This window comes from Cetorhinus maximus, chromosome 10, assembly GCF_964194155.1.
Source record: "Cetorhinus maximus chromosome 10, sCetMax3.hap1.1, whole genome shotgun sequence".
NCBI lineage: Eukaryota > Metazoa > Chordata > Chondrichthyes > Lamniformes > Cetorhinidae > Cetorhinus > Cetorhinus maximus.
The window spans coordinates 13584064-13606769 of NC_135888.1; the positions used below are offsets into that span (position 1 = coordinate 13584064).

The 22706-nt window shown below is 43.3% G+C and overlaps 1 protein-coding gene across 2 annotated transcripts in view; it reads left to right on the forward strand.

Annotated features, from left to right (window-relative positions):
• The window catches only part of ak8 (adenylate kinase 8), a 135448-nt gene that overhangs the window by 110280 nt on the left and 2462 nt on the right, over positions 1-22706 (forward strand). For both annotated transcript variants that reach the window (XM_078549986.1, XM_078549987.1), the window contains one exon: positions 4032-4112. In XM_078549986.1, coding sequence (XP_078406112.1) covers positions 4032-4112 — 81 coding nt within the window. The remainder of the gene's footprint in view (positions 1-4031; positions 4113-22706) is intronic.

The window sequence follows — 22706 nt, forward strand, 5'->3', positions numbered from 1 at the left end:
ATAAACCAATGTATAATCTACACACACTCCTCTGTACGGCATCTAAATTTCCTAATATTTGCATGAAAAGCAAAATAATTGTTAATTAGATGGATCAGATCAACCTGATTTGTTCTGGAAAATTCTACAGGAGCAAAAAGAAATTTAAGCACAAATAAACAAAGTAACCATGCCATTGTTTTGATGCTTAATAATCCTCTTCTAGGTGGAAGTCCTTTTCCTAGTTACCGATCTGTGGAGTTTTACATGTTCACATAACATAGGTTTGGTAGCTTAAGAACAAAAGCTGATAAATGAGGAAAGGAGATCTGATGGGATCTAAAAAGGCTTTATGTTAATGCTTTTAAAGGAAACAGAAAAATATCCTTAGTTGTTTAAGAGGGAGCTCACTTTAAGGTAAGCACTGAAAACAGAAAGTAGATTATTATTTCCATGTGTTTAAGGAATACTCTAAATAATATTCTTACTTGAAGGATCTCAAAATGGAGCCTCAATTTCATTCCTGAAATTATAGGGTTGATACATTGTGTTGGTGTTAGCCAGTGAAGTCCCCTAGGAGTGTTTTGTTTCTATAAAACTGATCAGAGTAGAATTGGTCCTTTTAGACAGAGAAATGTTGGTTGTGGGTTCCTCTCTCTCTCTCACTGCATCTTTGCCAAGCATTATGTGCTGTGACTCGATGGTTGAAGGTAAATTAAGACTGTTCCACCAGCAGAAAAAATACTATGTAGGAACAAATGGATCACTACCAGGGCATGACACTATTAACAAAGACTGATTTAACCTCAAGTCTAGAGGTGTTTTTTGCCATGGAGACCACTTGTTAAATGATCAAAATATGTTTTATAGCATAATAACAAACGCAACAATGAGCTATTATGGATTATAATGAAGGACTGTATGCTGTATACTTGACAATCTGAAAGCCAATTCTGGTAACACCTTTAAACCAGAACTGGTTATGTAGATTCAGAAGTGATGGAGTAGCTGTGATATTCATTTTACCTGGCTGTTGTCAAGGATTAATAATGATTTCTGTGGCTGATACTTGAATCCTTCATCCACATATGTGCAGTGGATCCTGTCAGCACTCAACCCGAATCCTAAGGGGAATGCAGAGGTGAAATATCTCATCACAGAAGAAAAATGGCATTAAATAAATTTTGCCCCACAGCAAGTATGCCTCATGTCAGTGGAGGAAGGAGCTGTGGGTCAGTCCAGACAGATGGGATGAAAGTTTCTTCCCTCTCTGGCAAGCATAAAGGGTCCTCACAGAAATGAATTTTGTCAAGCAATCAGTTCCCAGTGGGTGCAAGTCTATAACATAAAACTGTCCAAATTTGAGTTCTAATTGGGCAATCTCATTCAAAGAGTCCGTAAGGGTAAGTGGTGTGGGCAATGGAAATGTGTTATTGAGGGTTGAAATTGATTTTCTGAGGTGAGAGTTAAATCACATGCTGGAGCAGTATGTAGAGTGCTCTACACTGCATCTAACTTTGAGATAAAAGCAAAATACTGCGGATGCTGGAAATCTGAAACAAAAACAAAAATTTGTTGGAAAAACTCAGCAGGCCTGACAGCATCTGTGGAGAGAAAGAGTTAACATTTCGAATCCAGATGACTCTTCTTCAGAGCTGGACTCGAAACGTCCAGTCATCTGGACTTGAAAGGTTAACTCATTCTCTCCACAGATGCTGCCAGACCTGCTGAGTTTTTCCAGTAATTTTTGTTTTTGCTGCATCTAACTTTGTTTGGCGGACCTGGAAATGATTGAAAATGTCACTGGATGCAAAGAGGACAGGTTCTATTTTCTGCTTATGGTCACTCTCCTTGACAAATATACAAAGAAAATGAGATTGGAGGAGACTACCACGCATTTCCCAGCTGAAAGAGGAGGTGAGTAGGCATGATGGGAGAAGAAATTAAAGAAAAATGAGCTCCAAAGTAGATCTAAAGAGATAAGTGGGCTACTCTTTCAGCCTTCTACGCACACAGCCAAAAACTGATTCAATTCCGGATGGTTTTAACTACACAAAAGCTTGGCTTAACTTCTACATGTTACAGGATCAACAAGAAAGTAAACAATTGAAGTCTTTGAGAATGATGAAATATGCATGGCTATCTGTGACAGGCAGATAAAGTAAAGCAATTAGGCACGTAATCCGAGTGGTAGGCAGCAGCAGCCCCAAGCTCTCTATTAGTTAATGTAGTTTGTACCTCCTCATCCCATCAAATCAGCTAACACTTCCACTAATTGGTTCATGAATTATACAGCTCCCATTATAATTTAATCACCAATAAACATTTTGGGCTGGTGTAGAGTGTATCTCTCATTAATTCGTTAATTTAAGCAGCTGGAAGGGTGATCGGATGAACGGGTGGCGTACATTGCTTGAGGCGGAAAAAAAGTGGACAAATAAAATGTAAAATAAAGGGAGGGGGAAATCTTTCAGGATTTCAGTTGTCAGAAACCCAATCTTCAAGCTGACAGCCGCCTTCCTCTCTGACACTGAAATTGAGTGACAGAATCATATCAGCGCTTGTCAACTGCCTAAACATCAGGCTGGTTGGTAAACAGAGCACAATGTAAATTAATTCTCATCTTACAACCCTTTCTCTGTTCCATGAATATTTCAGTATAGGCGGCATAAATATTAATACTAATAGCTTTGCTCAGTAGTTATTATTTCTGTTTTATGACAAATATTCATAAAATATTCAGGACCTTTTAGAACATTTACACAGTTGAATGTGAGATTGCCAGCTTCCAGGGAAGTTTGAACATATTGGGGTGCTCTTGATGTTTTTTGCTAAATTAATTTATAATGAACGGTTAAAAATGTAATCAATTTTGTGCAGTGATTCACCAAAATATACATAAGGGTTATTGCTAGATTCTCGCAACAGGTCGCTTTTTTATTCTTTTCTTTTATTTTTAATTGGATTCATGAGTTTTATATCTGATGTTGTAATTTGCTTGAAGTACTTGCTAATTTAGCAGTTAATGGCAGCCAAATACAGTGTCTCTTCTGCCCCTGGAGAGATTTTATTCACAACTGGGGTAGATTTGTCACAATCAATTATGACTTAAACAAGAAATGGCCAGCGGGGGCTGTGCTAGAGGAACTCGATCTCTGAGACAGGGCCAGTACAGCTGGTATCTGAGCATTTCTCGATGCACCAACTGCCTGAAAGAAACAACCAAATAATACCAAATATGATATATTTGGACTTCTCCAAAATGGCTATAGGGTATGAGTTATTACAGTTCCATTTAGATCACTTTTATGTACATGATTAAGAATTATATACATACTTTATGCTTCACATTTTTGGTCCTGTAAAGAAATTTTAATCAAATTGTTTTTGTTTTCGAGACATTATGCCTTAAACACTGTTGTTTACAATTGGGTAACAATAAGATTATTATTCATTAATACAGTCTGACAAGAATGCAATGGCATTCTTTAATCATGTATATTTTGAGATCACCCAGGAGATATGGTAAGTTACCTGTCTTTAAGACAGTTTTGAATAGACATATGTGATTTTCCCCTTCCTGCGGTACACCAGAGCCCCATCAGGTGACCGTCCTTCTTTCTTCTTGTCATCAGCTGCATTGTACCTACCTTAAACATTTCAGCGTGATTCTTTTTAAGGCTATTTTCCTAAATTATTTGAAGATTTTCATTATCTGTAGAAGGCTCCGTTTCATTGCTTACATCCACGTTTCCTTAGCTGCCTGACCCTCAACTATAGCATTGCCTAATGGGAATTCAAGAGAAGAGTGAAATGAAAAATTTTAGTGGGTATCATCCTTCTTTCCAGTTGATACAGAGAAGACATTCAAGGGACAGATGCATGCATATTTATAATTAGAGTTTATTCTGGGATACCTCTACAATGCAATTGGCTGTTGACTTGCTTTGACCAGTGTACAGATTAATTGCTTTAATCCTGGTTCTGATTTATAAACCTTCCACAAATCCAGATGACTTATTTTCTGTTTCTGATTTGCTGTTTCTTCAAAGGGTATTTTTTCTGGATGTTCCTGATGATGCTGTCATTGAGCATCTCACAGTGAGGATGACTGATCCCATTACAGGTGAAAGGTGAGTGTTTCTCTTTTTCAAAACAATCAATTGTGTAAGCCATTTTACACTATAGGTTTAGCCTCCAGACCCGTGCTCTACGTTTTTATTATATAACCAACGAGGTAAAAGATGAATAGAAACCTTTGATGTTTTACAAGCTTCGTTGATTTTCCTTATTGCTAGCTTAAACTTGACTGATTGTATTTACTACCTATATATCAGGATGTAATATATATTTATTATAATAATTAGATTTGAAGTCCTTGCCTCCCTAACTATGAAGTTTATATTCCCTTGCTACCTACCAATCTACAAACCAGTGAAAATAGTCTTATTATTTACACTTTCAAGCACCTTTGAAATGTTGAAACTTGTATGAGATCCGCTCTTAAACTTCTCTTCTCCAATGAATACAATCTTGCAGTAACTAAATCCTCTTATTTCTAGTATTCTCCTTTTAAATCAATGCATTCATTTTTATTAGCTCTAATATCCTTTTTATAATGGGTGTCCAAAATAACAGTGTTCAATCTGTGATTCATGAACTCTGGTATATGATCTGTAGGGTGATGCTAAAGGTGAGGAGTTTATGCAGATTTTTTGTCTTGAAGACTACCCAACAGCAGCTTCAGCCACTGCCTCTTCCTCTTCCTCCCCTTTCTCTTCTGCCTAAGCCAGGTATAAGACTAACCTCCTGTAGCCTCAGTCCCCTCACCACCCAAATCTTTGCCATAAGCCAAGTTTCAAACTCCATATTCATTATCTACTTCTTTCCATCTCTTCAATATCATCTTTCTACATCTCATCAATGATATCACCGAAATGCTGTCTGTGCTTTTGTTCTCTAATACCCAGCGCTTTGTGGGTTAGGAGGCGGGAAGGCTGGCAGAATGACCTGGAAGGCGTCTGGTGGCTTGCCCGACATCTCACCACCATGCCATTTTGCCAGTGGTGAGTATGATCGGCTGCCTGTGGGAGCCCAATTTAGCCACATGAGTGGCCAATCGAGGGTCCCCAACCATCGATGCACCCTCATTCTGCAGGTGCAGCCCCAACAATGACCACCGCTAGCAACACTTCCTCCTAATCAGGTGGCAGTATGCTGACCCACAGCTGCTGGCTGAAGCAGGCTCTCCTCCTGCTTTCAACTTCGGCTGCAGAACTTCTGCTTCCTGCTTAAAGTTCCAGCCCATATTCCAGGACCAAGTGGGAATGACAAGATTGTTAGCAGACAGGAGCGAGGTTTCAGGCATCTGGAAGCACAGCCAGAAACCTCAGGAAATGGTCCCCATTCCGCAAGGCAACATTCAGGCAAGTCTTCAGGAAGTTGGAAGTAATAGCAAGGGAAGCTGGGGCATAGGAAGCCCAAAGTGTCCTTGTGGGACCTGGTGGAGATCTGTAGCTCCTCCAGGTTGACAAGGAAACCATTCTAATTGTAAAAAAATAAAGTTACGTTGCTGGGCCACTTCCGGCCCTAAATCCATCAGCCGTTAGCTTTCCCCAGCATCTTCCACAGGGCTCAGAATGTTTGTTCCAAATGATGTCATTTGACCGTGACATTTGAATTTTGATTAGTTTTTCTTTTAATATAATAAAATACAGAAATTCAGCTCAGACTAGATAATAACCCTTCTCAAATTAATGTTCTCTAGCCCTGCAACAAAATAATTAATAATCTGATCAGTTTCCTTAAACCAATTTAACATTTGCAGACCTTTAATCCACACCGCCTCACTGATTCTTGTTCACTCAACCTCTTGTGAAAGTGTGGACACCCTGGTCCACTCCTCCATCACCCCCTACACTTCAAACCCCTCCCACGGCACCTTCTCATGCAACCGCAGAAGGTGCAACACCTGCCCCTTTACTTCCCCTCTCCTCACCGTCCAAGGGCCCAAACACTCCTTTCAAGTGAAGCAGCATTTCACTTGCACTTCCCTCAACTTAGTCTACTGCATTCGTTGCTCCCAATGCGGTTTCCTCTACATTGGAGAGACCAAACACAGACTGGGTGACCGCTTTGCAGAACACCTTCTGTCTGTCCGCAAGCATTACCCAGACCTCCCTGTCGCTTGCCATTTCAACACTCCACCCTGCTCTCATGCCCACATGTCCGTCCTTGGCTTGCTGCATTGTTCCAGTGAAGCTCAACGCAAACTGGAGGAACAGCACCTCATCTTCCGACTAGGCACTTTATAGCCTTCCGGACTGAATATTGAGTTCAACAATTTCAGATCATGAACTCTCTCCTCCATCCTCACCCCCTTTCTGATTTTCCCTCTCCTTTTTGTTTTTTCCAATAATTTATATAGATTTTTCTTTTCCCACCTACTTCCATTATTTTTAAGTGTATTTCCATCCATTGTTTTATCTCTACCTTTTAGCCTATTTCGATCCCTTCCCCCCACCCCACTAGGGCTATCTGTACCTTGCTTGTCCTGCTTTCTACCCTTAATTAGCACATTCCTTAGATAACGTCACCACCTTCAACACCTCTTTGTCCTTTTGTCTGTGACATCTTTTGGCAATCTCCACCTATCACTGGCCCTCTATCCAGCTCTTCTTGTCCCACCTCCCCCCCCCCCCCCCCCCCGCCCCAAATCAACTTATATTTCACCTCTTTTCCATTTTTACTTAGTTCTGTTGAAGGGTCATTTGGACTCGAAACGTTAACTGTGCTCCTCTCCACAGATGCTGTCAGACCTGCTGAGTTTTTCCAGGTATTTGTGTTTTTGTTTTGGATTTCCAGCATCCGCAGTTTTTTGCTTTTATCTTGTGAAAGTGGACCAGAATATAGATCAGGAAAGCATTATCATAAGAGTTCTTCCACATTAGATATCCAATGCCTCTTTGTTTTCCTACTTTGTGGCCGCAACATTTGCCCCTCTTTGCTTTCCCTTTGAAAGTTTATATCTTGAGTTTGTATGTTGTTACATTTGGGCTGCAAAATTTGGCTCCATAATGCTGCTGGTGCTACTAAAGCCCAAAATTTATAAAATGGCAGCTGGGACGCTTCCAGCCACACCTGACATGGCCCACACATTGCACCTTGCCACTAGCACAAGCATGCCATGTATGCACACACCACAAGCATGCAGAGTGAGCAGATTGTGACATTAATAGCCTCTAACATTGATTTGGTGCAATATCTGTCATTTGGAATGTGCTCTCTTAGATCAGCATGTGTTCAGCAACACAAGGGACCAACCCCCCCCCTACAACCTTCCCCCCCCATCCATTGGATGCTATTTACAGGACTAATCATACAGCCCTCAATTGAGGTGTTTTTTGACTTTTCTTTCCTGGTATGGAGTTAGTGAAATTACTGCATTGAATATTATTGGAGGAGTTTTGAAAAATATTTGGTTTTACAAGGTAGGTCAGAAGAGTTGGAAGGCCTATCAGGAGAAGTGTGCTTCAGTAATGGGTCTATAGTTGCAGTTCCCCTTGGGCTACAACATGACTTGGGAATGAAGCACAGGCAGCAGAGATGGGAATCTGTGTACAGAAAGAGGAGGTCCTATCCACTAATAGCACTTCTCCTACCTCCACCTCAGCCAGGAGTGTGAGGCACCTGCATTTCACCAAGGAGGCACAACCTGATCTGCAGGGCACCGCCAGTAGCCATTAAGTTCATCATTGACCTAAACCTTTACATCAGCGGATCCTTCTGGGGGGAGCAGGTGACATCAGGAAACTCTCATAGTTCACTACCAATCGCTGCATCAGGGAGGTGACAGAGGTCCCATACAGTAGGAGAGGGGACTTCATCATCTTCTCACTTACTGTTTCATTGTGTGGTAGGGATTTAGACAGGGTTTTGGTGATTATCTTGTCTCCCAGAAGTATGCTGCTCGGATCCGTAGTCTCTTTAACTATTACTGTTTATTTACAGCAAGTAGTTACACATTTAGACCTCCATATGAGGTTAGAACACCTCCTCTTCCAGATCTCTCTTACTTTTCGGTCATGTGTGATCTGACATCATTATTACATCAGCATCATGTATGCTTCTGATGTTAACCCTTTACTCTACACTTACCGCAGAGAAGCAGGAATGAGCAAATGGCTTTGCTGGGTTAACAGGGTTCTCAATGGTGTAGGGTGCAATTGACTGCAAGTATGAGGTTCTGCAGGCTCCAAATGTTAATGGGGAGATGTATCACAACTGCACTCCACTACCACTCCATTAGTGTCCAGTTGGTGTGCAACCATGCCCGGAAGATCCATTTGGAGAATGCCCGCTTCCTGGCAGCAGCAGGTTACATTCATCCTGCGCTAGTCACCATTGGTCCAGTTTGAAGAACCAGAGACTGGCTGCGGTGTGACAAGGGTATCCGCTCTACACCTGGCTCAAGACTCCTCTCTGCGACCCAGCCACTCGAGGACAGTGTATCGACACGGAGACCCATGCAGGCAACTGGAACATCATGCAGCAAATTATTGGCGTCCTGAAACAATGATTCCATTGCCTGGACTGATCTGGAAGTCTTCTCCCATACTCACTAGAGCATGTCTCCAAATTTGTGGTAGTGTGCTGTGTCCTCCGCAACCTTGCTATCGTGAGGGTGCAACCCTTGCCACCAGGCTCTTGGAGGCCACCTCGGGAGGAGAAAGAATGACCTTTTCTCTCTCAGATTCCATTCTCATGAGATGGCAACCCCAGGTACCATTGCAGTGTTATTTTGTGAGATGATGGGTAGGATATGTCCTTTGAACTTGCATTCACTGACCTTGAACACTATTTGAGGTTATTAAACTTTTACCAGTGCTGCAGCCAGGTCCTCAAAGCCAGAGTCTGGGAATTGACCTTGTTAACCACATGCTCCCATTCCCTTCTCAGGATGTGCCTTGAGGGCCTTCTAGTCCCCTGTGGAAACATGGAGCTAGGCTTTGCACTCCCCTGTCAGGGCATTTGAAGACTGAGGCATGGCCTTCCCGCCACCTACCTGCCAATTAATGGCCCCCTAATGGTCCCCTCCACTATTTTATGCAAGGCAGGAGGTGGCCCATGCTAAGCGGGCAGTCTAGCATGTTTAGCTGCGTGGGCTGGTGTCAGGCAAGGGGGGAAAGATCTCCTTTTGCCCATCCCTGTGTCCTTCGGAGGCACCCGTCCAAGATCATACTTCGCTTCCCGCAGCCTCTCAAACCCACATCCCCTCACCAAAGCCTGCCAGCCTGACCCCAGCAAAATCCGCCCCCCCCCAATTCCCTTGATGTCCATTCCAGTGACGATCTCCATTGGGGATTGCCTGTAGTCCCAGCAGTGGTCACTGCTCCCGCCTGTGGAAGCCCAATTTAACCACTTGTGAAAGTAAAATACTGCAGATGCTGGAAATCTGAAATAAAAATAAAAAATGCTGGAAAAACTCAGCAGGTCTGTAGGTTAACGTTTCGAGTCCGTATGACTTCTGTTTCTCTCTCCACGGATGCTGCCAGACCTGCTGAGTTTTTCCAGCATTTTTTGTTTTTATTTTAGCCATTTAAGTGGCCAATTAAGGTATCTTTCCAGTCATCTGATTAGCTGGCAAGAGGCGAGACTTCCTGTCCCTGAGCCCCAACTCACTGTTGAATGACAGCAGGACAACTGTTCTTCCCGTGGGCAGGCTGCCTACTGACATTTTAGCAAGGGGTGCGGGGACTATGGCACCCCATAAAATCCAGCCCTTAGTTTCTCTCCTTTCGGCCCCCAGCATTATGGTCTCCAGTGCCGCATCCAAAAAACCTCAGAATCCTTTCTCTATCCAATTGCTCCATTTGCTGTCCTGTACCTCCCACCAAAGACTTCCTGAGACTGTTCAAGCAGCTCCTGTAGCATGAGTGCAGTTATCCTTTAAGAGGGAAGACTGCCTTTAAGAGGTCCATGCTTGCTGTTCATTGTGCTAGCCACACAAGCATGCACCTGAGTCCCCTACTGATTATGCAGAGAACATTTTGTACTGGGCTGCTCACTGCAATCATGTAGATGAACAAAGCAGCACAAAGTTTGTGTGCTGCCTACCTCAACAGGACCAGACAGAGGGTAATCATTCATTACGATTCCTAATCCTGATATCCAGCCTAATAAAACTTTTCCCTAATGATCTTTTAGACAGCAGGTATGTAAGTGTATCAATGAGGTTCTCCAAATTTGCAAATGTGGAGATAGAGAAAAATTATCAATAACTTTAAATCCCAATTTCTGATAAAGGACAATTGCCTCTAATTTAGAAATTCAAGATACAAAATTGAATCTTTATTCTCTGCACCTCTGGTCTGTTTGACCTTCCTTTTAATTCAGCAACACTGTGCATAAAGTACATTTTTGCCCAGATATTTCAAACATAACAGTAATAATTTAAAGCTAGGTCATTCCTTACAAGTTTGTTTATTTGCTCCTCCAGGTTTTATGTTATTGTGATATTCCCCACAGCCAGATATTTGCCCACATTTAGCTCATGAAGAGAGACTTTTGGGTAAAGTACACAGGGCTGCCACAAACCACAGAAGCTTATTACAGCCTTCAGCACAGGAGGAAGAATCAAGTGGGGAAAAATTCGGCATAAAGTCAGCTTGGGGAAATGTTTGCAAATCCAGGTGATATGCCACAAACAGCCTACAGAGGACAGCAGATATATTAAAAATCATTCCTTCTGACGTAACTAGTAAGGAAATATTACACAATGGACTAGAAATTTGGATACACTCAAAAATGGGGACAATCCCTGCACCTAATGGATAAACCCAAGGTGTGTGCAGTTTTTGGCCTCAGGCCTCATTATCAATTAATTGGTGAACTGTGGACGCCTAATGGGCATCCCTAGGTCATTCGCTGGGGAAGAGGGTTCAGATATCAGGTGGCTGCAATGCCAGTAGCGTCCATAATGGAAGTCATCAAAAGCAGCCGTTTGAGGCGAAAATCCAGATCTGGGCATTTGGAGGGGCATCGGTATTCAGGATTGGGAGAGTAAATGGTGGTGATGATTGAAGGGTTGAGGCTGGCTTCCCCAGGGCAACTCGATATAGGGGGTCACAACCAGATGTTAGGTTCCTTATTTGCACATGCAAAGGACTTAATGCCTGTTTTTTTTACCTATTCTAATATGGTGGCCTCCAACTTGTAATGAGCATGTGCTTCCTGCCTGCCATACTGGAGGCTTAGGAGGTCATATAGCGTCTGATACCAAGATGACAATAGGACCAAGAGTTAAGAGTAGAGAAGTTACAAATTAGATTATTGATATTTAGTGTTGTCTGTTTTGGACTGCAGTCAATTTGAGGATAATATTTGATGTACATGTGTCAAAGGTTTTTGATATGTTATATCCAAACTTTCTTTCCTGCACTTAATGTGCGTCACACCAGCATACTCTGTTTCTGTCTAATGCCAGCTTCAGCTCCTCCCATTTGTCAGCCTCTTTTCATGCGTTGTCTCAAAGCTTACTTAATATCCATCCCAATCATCCACTCTCATCTACCAGCCTGCTACCTTCTACTATCTTCCCAGATTGGTGCAGTCACCTTGCTGCTACATTCTCTGCCTTGGTCACTGTATTGCTGTTCCCACTCAATGTTGCTGTCACAGGAGACATTTTGGTATCCTTTCTGTGTTATTGAAGGATCCTGCATGTGGGACTGAAAAGTGTGGCAGCTTTGATGAAAGGTGTTGAGTGAGGACTTGAGGAAAATAGAAGATAAATAATTTTTAAAAATAAAATGAAAAAATATAAGATCCCAATGAAATCACGTTATTCCTAAAATTGTGGACATTGGGGAAAAAAAAATAATTCAGAGGGTAACAGCCAGACAGAAGAAAAGGGACCTATCAAAACATGGGTTACCATTGACCAGAAACTGAACTGGACTAGCCATATAAATACTGTGGCTACAAGAGCAGGTCACAGGCTACGAATCCTGCGATGAGGAACTTACCTCCTGACTCCCCAAAGCCTGTCCACCATCTACAAGACACAAGTCAGGAGTGCAATGGAATACTCCCCCACTTGCCTGGATGGATGCAGCTTCCACAACACTGAAGAAGCTTGACACCATCCAGGACAAAGCAGCCTGCTTGATTGGCACCCCTTCCACAAACATTCACTCCCTCCACCACCGACACACAGTAGCAGCAGTGTGTACCATCTACAAGATGCACTGCAGGAATTCACCAAGGCTCCTTCGACAGGATCTTCCAAACCCACGACCACTACCATCTAGAAGGACAAGGGCAGCAGACAGATGGGAACACCACCACCTGGAAGTTCCTCTCCAAGTTTCTCACCATCCTGACTTGGAAATATATCACTGTTCCTTCACTGTCAAAATCCTGGAACCCCCTTCCTGACAGCACTGTGGGTGTACTTACACCACATGGACTGCAGCAGCTCACCACCACCTTCTCAAGGGCAACTAGGGATGGGCAATAAATGCTGGCCCAGCTAGCCAAGCCCACATCCTGTGAATGAATAAAAAAAGAACAAACTCCAGCAGCTTAGCAACACAACCATGAGACAAATAAGATTAATTGCTTATATTAAGTCACTTATTGGTTATTGAACATGTAGCCAAGAAAGTTTTGTCATAGTGCAGTTTGTAACTGCTTCCTGCACTGTGACACTTGCACTCATTAATGGATATCGCATTTCAGACAGAGGTTTCCCTTCTATTTTTTGGAAAAGCTTATTTTGGAGTAGGTGAGTAATAGCAATTGCAAACCCCTTTAATTGCTGATAAATATAAATGCCTAGCCATCTCAAGAGGCACAACCAACTGCATCACTCACAAATTAAGGCACCTTTCCACATAATAGATCCTATTGATAATCTATCCCACAATCAATTTAAAGTGAATTCATCCACTCGAATCTTGTGTACACACCCAGACTTGTTTTTCCTAATCATTTGCATTTAAGAAAAACACAAATATGACAATGAACAAGTTCTAATAGTGATTTATTAATAAACATTGAGTGTATGTGGCAACCATGGTGCTGCCCTTTTACCTACCCACATTTTCCATGGTGGTGTTGCAAATACATCCCTACCTGCCCTAGTACTCCTTCTACGTGAATTCCCACTGACAAGAAAGTAGAAGAGGGTGCAGTGCCATATGCTACGTTCCCAGAATATGATGCTGAGTACGAGATAGCCTTTGATTCTCTCGACCTGAACCCAGGATGGTCCCTCTACAGGCTATAAACACTCCACAAATGCAGTGGTAGCCTGACCCAAATTATCAAGGGATGAAATTTTAAAAGCAAGAAAGGCACACACACCAAGGAAGACTTCAGTGAAAAGGATGCGTAAAGTATTATTAATAAAATCAGCAGGTACCTTTAATTTTGAAGACTGTATACTATGAGGAGGAGCCAAACCTTTTCAGGAACCTCAGGGCCTGTAAACAAGGATTCTGCAGTAATTTGGCTAATTCTGTCTCCCGTTGCTTTGTGTACCCTTAAGCAGGTCAGGCCTTTAAGGTCCGAGGCGTATCCAAAATTCTTGTCACCTGGGTCTCTCCTTCAAATGTGCGCCTCCATGTACGTTAAAGGTCTGACCTTTCTACCTTATGAGTGCCTCCAGGAATTGTAGACACTCCACTTCTGCCCCAGCCACTGCTGGCCAAATACTGCTGCTGAACATTACCTGTGTGCAGGAAAAACAGCCCTTATAATTGTGCTGTAGAATAGTGCCACTGGAAGTCGGCTAATATTATTAAATTATAATCATCAACAAACAGGAAATCTTTTTTGAAAAGCAAGAATACAGTTAATATTCACCCCTCACTAGATCTTTAAACTATATATTGTCAATCTGAGGCATTGACGATTTTTCTAGAAGTGGCTACTTTCATTTGTTCTGAGACTCTTGCCTGTTGTAAGGGTAAGTTTTGTGGTTTGGAGACTCAGATAGACACAGAAATATTGCAGGCAGTTGTGTGAAATTCACTTGATTGAAGACTGAAACCTTTTTGTAGATTCTTTTGTCCCTAGTATTGACTGGCTCAGTACCATATTATGGAGTATACTTTTGTAGAGTTCTACCAAACCTACCATACTTTCAGAAGAAACACCGTGGAAATCTTGCAGAAACTGCTGTTCCTGCCATTTCTCTGGAATTCTGCAGAAGGTATGGCAGGAACTAGAGAAAACTGTGGCAGAAATTCCTGGCATATTTGATTGCTATTCATATGAATTTGATGCACAAAACCTGCTTATAGCAACCATGACAGAAGATGACTTGGAATGACAGGCAGTTCACTTCATGAACTTTTAATTTTGTTTAGTGTCCAATTTCCTTCAGGAAAACAGCTCCCTGGATTGAATGGCAGCTTTATTCACAGACCATCAAAAAACAGAGAGGGCGAAACGCTGACTGATTCCTTTGCGTAATTTGTAAATTAAACTGCCAGTCAAACTATGCCATCTTCTAGATTGAAGTCAGATACTGAAGAAAATGGAAAAATACACCTGCTGCATTCTTTTAGTGGATGTCACCTTGAAATACCTTTGTAGCTGTAACATTTTAATGCAGAGTCTTGGGTGGAAGGGGTCTGAGGGATAGGGGGATAAGGTTCATGAGTTATTAAATGTCAGCAAGTGAAGTGCAGTTTTCTGGAGGGTTAATATGCATTACGGATGGAGCATTTGTGTGATGTAATTCTCCCTTGACACCAATTTTAAACTTGTGTAGTGTAAATCTGCACTTGAGGCCCAACCTGATTTCTGAACAAACAACAAAGTTACAAACTAATTACAGCTCAGAAGCAGGCCATTTAGCCCAACAGGTCTATGCAGGAGTTTATGCTCTGCATAAGCCTCCCCCTACCCTCCTTTATCTAATCCCATCCTACTAATCCTTTCTCCCTCATGTGCTTCTTCAGCAAACTGATATGCTTGAAACCCTGACATGCACTTCTGAGCAAAGCTAATAGCACAAATTCATAAAATCTGTATTCTGAGCATACTACATTTTCCCAGTTGGGGCTCCCAGGCTTGCCTGCTGATAGTGTACATGGGAAATTTAACAGTGCACTGCCCATGATTTCCCATCTTTTAATGGGATCCTCACAGGAGCACACACAGAAAAATATCCCCTGTATGCTAACAACATTGATGTGGGGGTAAAGAAATTCATTGGCGTAGCTAACAGTGCTATGCACACTTACTTTGACATTGATATCAATGAAGAACGCCGTGCAAGTAACAACCGTAGTGCTTTCTGTCCCCAGAAAAGCAACATATGTCTGTGTAGTGCCGCTACGCAAACTAATTTCTCCTCCAGGGTTGGAAATATTCTAGGGTCATTGACAGCCTTAATTTTACTGCATGTTTCTCTCCCCCAAACATACAGACAGACCTCAGCATTCCGCATCCAACAGCATCTTTCATGCTAAGACTTCTCAGAATCTCAGATACCTTCCCCAATCCTTCCCACCCTGTGATGCTCCCTCTCCCCCACCCCATATTTTTGGATCCCATGTGCTGCTCCCAATAGTCACCCACCCAGCACACCTTCTTAGATTCCGGCCCACTATTGACCAAAACCCACCACCCGCCTTCCATTGTTCCTGGATTTTGTGGTGTTTGGACCCTGACCCCATCCAAAGTTCCCAGACCATGTAATCACCCCTCAGTGTCCCCTCCCCACTCTTATTTTATACTTTACGGCTGTTTTTACAAAACAGAGGCATGATACAGACATTGCAGTCAGGGAGGAGGACTGTGAAATATTAGATTAAATTAACACAGATTCCTGAAGATGGCTGGACAGGTCGATAAGGTGGTCAAGAAGACGTAAGGGATACTCTATTTTATTAGCTGAGGCCTACAATGTAAGAGCTGGGAGGTTATGCTGGAACTGTATGAAACACTAGTTAGGCCACAGCTGGAATATGGTGTGCAGTTGTGGTTACTGCAGTGTAGGAAATATGTGATTGCACTAGAGAGGGTACAGAGGAGTTAAGAGGATGTTGCCTGGCCTGAGAATTTTAGTTGTGAGGCAAGATTGGATAGGCTAGGGTTGTTTTCTTTGGAACAGAGGATGCTGACGGGAGACCTAATAGAAATGAATAAAATTATGAGAGGTCTAGATAGAGTGGATAGGAAGGACCTATTCCCCTTGGTTGAGGGGTCCATAACAAGGGGACATAGATTTAAGGTAAGAGGTAGGAGGTTTAGAAGGGATTTTAGGGGACATTTTTTCATTCAGAGGGTGGTGTGAATCTGGAACTCACTGCCTGAAAGGGGTAGAGGCAGAAATGCTAACATTTACAAAATACTTGGATATTGACTTTAAGTGCCATAACCTACAAGGTTACAGACCAAGAGCTGGAAATTGGGATTAGCCTGGATGGCTGCTTGTCAGCTGGCATGGACACAATGGGCTGAATGGCATCCTTCCATGTTGTAAATTTCAATGATTCTATGATTCAATCTTCCTTTTGTACACCGTCATCCAGCAACCTTGCTTTGCAAAGCTCTTACCCTGCTACCCCTATCCTAGCGATTGTACGCCCAAGACCAGTGCCATATCTCAGCAACCTTTTCTGTCACTTTCACACATACAACAAACCACTCCCAGCACTCCTACTCCTGTCAAATCTCAAAATCCTCTCCCTGGTATTTGCCACACTCCTCCCTGTTCTCCACACAATATCAGCAAATAAATATCCCCTATATTTATGCTGTTCCTATGTTCTGAGATGCTGTAATCTTTGATCCTACAGTGTCTGCTTAAAGCTTCAGAGTTTGTAAATCATTTTGCCATTTAGATCTGCCTTTTGGCATTACTAGGATTTTGGGAAGGACCATAAACTAATGGGCAAAGCATATTCTCATGTGGCTGGTCATGCAGGTTGACTCAGTTAGCTCCTACATTAAGTTAAATGGAAATTAAACAGGTGTAGTAGTATTCCATGAATAACAGATAATACAACAAATAAAACTAAATAATTCATTACATAAGAAAAGATTTGCTCCTTGCTTCAGAGACATAATAAAATTAGGCATTCTATTCTTAATTTATAATGTTGCCTTACAGACAGGACACACACGCTGCTTCAAAAAGACCTAGACAACAAGTTAATAAAGCGCTGAAGTCCATGACAGTACAAACCATTAAAGCTTCAATACACTGTGTCATCGTGCATGCTTTATTGCAGTATTTATGTCACTATTAGAACAGACTGGAACAGTGTAGGCTGATTCCAGTAGCAGTGACTAATCGAGATGTCTCCTGCAGCATCACAAGGCAATCGCATTTGGTTCTTAATTGACATTGTGTTGATGCCCAGGAATTGTGTCATGTTGTATTCTTTAATGATGCCAGTTATTTGCAAGCAAGCTAACAAATGTAAAGTACAGGATTTTAAAAAACAGAAGCGTTTCTACTGAGTTGTAATACAATTGAAGATATAAAGAAGCCAGCAGAAGACTTAACAGTGTCTTTCAGTCACTCCTGTTGTTTGGTTTAAAGTTGATGGTAAAAGGGACTGATTCTATTCATCTAGAAATGAACCCAGTGCTCTGTTTGGTTTTTTTATGGCTTTACTAACCTGTGTCGCTACTTTTAATGGTCCAGATTTTGCCGCCAGCAGTGAAGAAATGGTGCTCGCTGCTGACTTCGAAGGAAGTTATGCTGAGAGATCTCATGCTCTCTAAGGCGAAAGCTTTAATGCTCTCCACATGCAGTTGATTGTAGCATCCTTTAATGTGGATTTCCAGCTGCAGTGGTGTCACCAGGCGCCAAGTTGTCCAAGCAGCCAATTACATTAAAAGAATTCTCACAATCAGCAAACCAGGAAATGAAAAGCAATCAAATCAAATCACTTTTCAAAAAATTTACTGGGAACATAATGAAGATTGAGACATACACATGGGGTGAAGATAGAAGCTTCAATATTATGAATAATTTAAAACAATTCAAAGTTTTTCTAAACAATCTAGTTTAAAAATTATAGTAATTTCATTAAAAGGGGATATTTAATAATATTCCACAAATATAAAATTCTTTCTTAGCACCAGATTGTTTTTTCAGCAGTAGGTATTATTCAGGTCGCTGTTAAAAACCCAATTGCAACTCATTAAACTTCTTATTGGCTTTCTAACAGTGACATGAAAGTAGAAAAGGGGAAGTTCTTACCAGATCACCTGATTTCAGTGATTGCTAGCTTGGAGAATGGGGCAGGAGTCCATAGCACAATCTGCGGCAGAGCAGTGAATAACAGACATGCAATTTCAGGATTTCCATGTTAACCTGCACTTGTGCTAACTCCTGAAATTCAGTCATATTTAGAGAGCTAATGACAGCAAACCGCCCACAAAATGATTTCTGTATTTGTATCCTAAATCTTTCTGCTCCTCTACTCCATTTATATACTTAATTTCCAAGGAGTATGTGGGCCCCTAATTCTTCCTACCAAAATTTCCTGCCTCACACTTATTTATATTGAAGTTCATTTGCCAATTACAGGCTCATTCTGCAAGTTTTTCCACTACTCTCCCTCCCTTGCCTCCTTTAAGACGCTCCTTAAAACCCTACCACTTTGACCAAGCTTTTGGTCAACTGCCCCATTATCACCTTTTGTAACATGGTATCAAATTTTGCCTCATAGTGCTCCTCTGAAGAGCCTTGCAATGTATTGAGATGTTGATTACAGTTCTTATTTATTAATATCTTCTTGCAATTGGGAGGTGTATCTAGACCTTCCAATTTGGTGTCAATTGTGAATTTTGAAGTTGTACTTTCAATTTCCAAATCTAAATTATATATGTAAATGGTAAACAACAGTGGTCTCAGCACCAATCTTTATGGAACACCAGTTCCCACCATTTTCCATTCAGAGTAATGGCCATCTAATCCCTGGCTTTTTGTTTTGTAGTCAGCTTGGCGTCCAATCTCCTATTTGTCTCCAACTATACAAATCTTAGTCATAAACCTACTGTGCGGTACCTTATCGAAGGCTTTTTGGAAGTCTAAATATATTATGTCTACTACATTACCTTATTTACCTTCCAGTCACTTCCTCAAAGCATTCAATAAGGTTGGTCAAGCAAGGCCTTTCCTTTTGGAATTTGTGCTGACTACTCTTAATTATATATTCAGTTTCTAAATGTTTTTTCTATTACGACTTTGAGTAAGGATTCCATTATATTTCCTACCTCTGATGTTAAGCTACATGGTCTATTTTCCATTGCAGTTTAAAGAATTGCTATGTTTAGGAGTAGTAATGTTCCTATAAAGTATTCAGGTTATAAAGTTTGACTTTTAAACACATATTGGATGGAACCTTCCATTCTGGAGTCTAAGTCCGGTGACAGGCAGGAAAGTTGGCGTGAATCCTGGTGGAACAACTGAACATGGGCGATCTTCCGCTATTCAGCTTATTAATTATGCATCCTCAAGAAGCAAGGCAAATCTCATGTTGCAAAGGGCAGGAATTCACCCGCCCTGCCGTTACGTCATGGGGTTGAAGGTCCTGGCGCCATATTTAGATGGCACCCGGACAAACATTCACTCATTGCTGACCAGGAGCTCCATATTACTCCTCCAGAGTCCTTGCATCCACAGCTTGTACTGGAGAAGCTGGCAGATGTGAACAAACACATCCCAGGACATATGAAAGCACCTCTGGCATTGCCTTTCACTCATTTCTAGATAAGAACATTGCCTGTGATACACTCATGGTCAGGCCAATGCTCGCCATTGCAGTGAACCCTGCTCATTAGCATCTTGACCTTCTTGAGGTCCCGCTGCCTCTTGCTGCTCAGGTCCTGGCCCTGTGCCAACCTGCGATGGGCCCTCCTTCTCCTCGTCTGGATGAGATTCAAGGCAAGTTTGCCTGCAGCCTGCGTCATCGATGCCTCAGTGGATCAATGAATGAACTGCAGTGATAAATTTAGTGAGCATGTCCTTCACAGGTTTCCTTCCAGCCAGTGCTAAGCCCTTCACCTGGCCTCTATTTAGACATGGCATCCCCACCACACCGCCCCTTCCAGGTGAAGGACATCCTGGAGGATCGTACATGAATATGTATGGAGACATTGCTCTTTGACCAGGGTGATGAGAGCCATGTGCAAGGACCGTCCCTCCGTCACTATTCTGTTTGCCTCTACTATCCTCGAGACTTCATAGAGAGACCATTGCCTTGACAACATAGACTAACCGCATGAGACCTTGCTAGCCATGACAATTCTCCCAGGAGAGGTGACAGAGGGTTACCATTGACCAGAAACTGAACTGGACTAGTCATATAAATACTGTGGCTACAAGAGCAGGTCAGAGGCTAGGAATCCTGCAGCGAGTAACTCACCGCCTGACTCCCGAAAGCCTGTCCACCATCTACAAGGCACAAGTCAGGGGTGTGATGGAATACTCCCCACTTGCCTGGGTGAGTGCAGCTCCCACAACACTCAAGAAGCTTGACAGCATCCAGGACAAAGCAGCCGACTTGATTGGCACTTCATCCGCAAACGTTCACTCCCTCCACTACCAACGCACAGAGGCAGCAGTGTGTACCAACTACAAGATGCACTGCAGCAACTCACCAAGGCTCCTTACACAACACCTTTCAAACCCACAGCCACTACCATTTAGAAGGACAAGGGCAGCAGACACACGTGAACACCACCATCTGGAAGTTGCCCTTCAAGCCACTCACCATCCTGAATTGGAAATATATTGTTATTCCTTCACTGTCGCTGTGTCAAAATCCTGGAACTCCCTTCCTGACAGCACTCTGGGTGTACCTACACCACAGGGGCTGCAGCAGTTCAAGAAGGCAGCTCACCATCACCTTCTCGAGGGCAATTAGAGATGGGCAATAAATGCTGGCGTAGCCAGGGACACCCACACCCTGTAAATTTATTTTTTAAAAATTATGGATGTTTGGAGTTGTGAGTTGGCTGCCCTCCAGCAGCCATGCCCCTTGGAGGTATTCCATCTCCCTCCCTCCCTTCATCCCTGCCTCTGACTGCAGCCGATGGCAAATGACACAGAATGAACGGCAGTCCACACCTTGCTGAGATCTCGATGCTATGAGACCCATGAGTCGGGAACAAACCTGCTGCCATGTGGGCTTCACCATAGAGAGGAGAATTTAAGTGAGCATCTTTGACATCCAGTTGCCTCATAATTATTAGGGTGACCCTTTAGTCAGCCACTTGTGCTGACCTTGAATTCCACCCACCCGAAAAGACTCTCCTCCCACTTTGAGGGATCTCACTGACTAACTGCATGGTCAAGGTTAGACATGAAAAATGGTGCACGTCATCTTCTAGATCAGCGCACCAACTTCTACCCTCCCCTGTCACACACCAACTTCCCCCCATCACCTTGACCCACTCAATATCACCATTCCTCTCCCCTCCATCACCCTTGTATCTTCCACCCCATTACCCTGGACCCTATCGTGATCCACCTCCACATATCTTCTCTCCCCTCAGAGCCGGCACCTGTTAACGTCGCCTTGCCCACCTAACCCTGCTCCCCTCCCATTATCCGAGCCACCTGTCTTCCCCTCCGTGATCCCCACCTCACATGAGCCCTCACCTACCAGACTCTCACCCAGGACCTGCCACCCTACTGCATCCCACCCCTCTCTGATTGTGACTGTTCCCTCCTATCACGTACCCTGAGTTCACCCCCAGGACCCACGGTCCACACCACCGACCCTGCCCCCTTCCTTTCCCTGGGCACTCTTCCCTCCCCTCCCCCTTCCCCGGACATGCCCTTCTCTCCCCACTTCCTTGGACGCTTCCTCCTTACCCCCCATCACCTCCCTTCCCCACCCAGACACTCTCCCCACCTCCATTTCCACGGCCGCTCCCTCCCCCCTGCCTTTCCCAAATGCTCTCTCCCTCCTCTTTCCCAGACGCTCCCTTCCACTGGACTCTCCCTCCCCCCTCCCCTTCCTTGGACACACTCTTCCTCCCCTTCCCCGGACACTCTCTCCCTCCCCTTCCCCGACACTTCCCTGTTTCCTTTCCCGGACACACTCTCCCTCCCCTTCCCAGGACACTCCCTGCCACCTCCCCTTCCCCAGACACTCTCTCCCTCCCCTTCCCCAGACATTCCCTCCCCCGTATCCTTTCCCCGGACACTCCCACCCTTCTCCTTCCCCGGACCCTCCCTCCCCTTCCCCAGACCCTCCCCCCTCTCCTTTCCCAGACACTCCATCCCCTTGGCATAGCGTTTCCTACCAACATTTGATGAGTGAATTTGTGTGAGGACCGCAAAGTCATGGAAGAGGTGAAGCTCACCAGGTGCACGCCACTTATACGCAGTTGTAAAACTGAACATTCTAATTTCTCCCTGGCGGGGAACTTATTTTGGAAGGGGAGCTTAGTTCCAGTGAGGTGGCCTTTCAATGAGCATTCATGTCATGCTAATGCATGCAAATGGGGTTCCTGACATTGTCTTTAACCCGCTTGAAAATCAGAAGAACAAAATTCCAGTAGTTTATCCCACCGCCACGAAACAGATTTTTTTGCTTCCTGCCACATTAGGTATCCCCGCCCGCCACAATTCCCACTGCTGGCTGGACCGGAAGATTCTGCCCATTACATGTGCAACAGGTGGAGAATAAAATAAAGTGAGAACATTTCTCATTATTTTCTTTCACCGATCCAAATCTCTG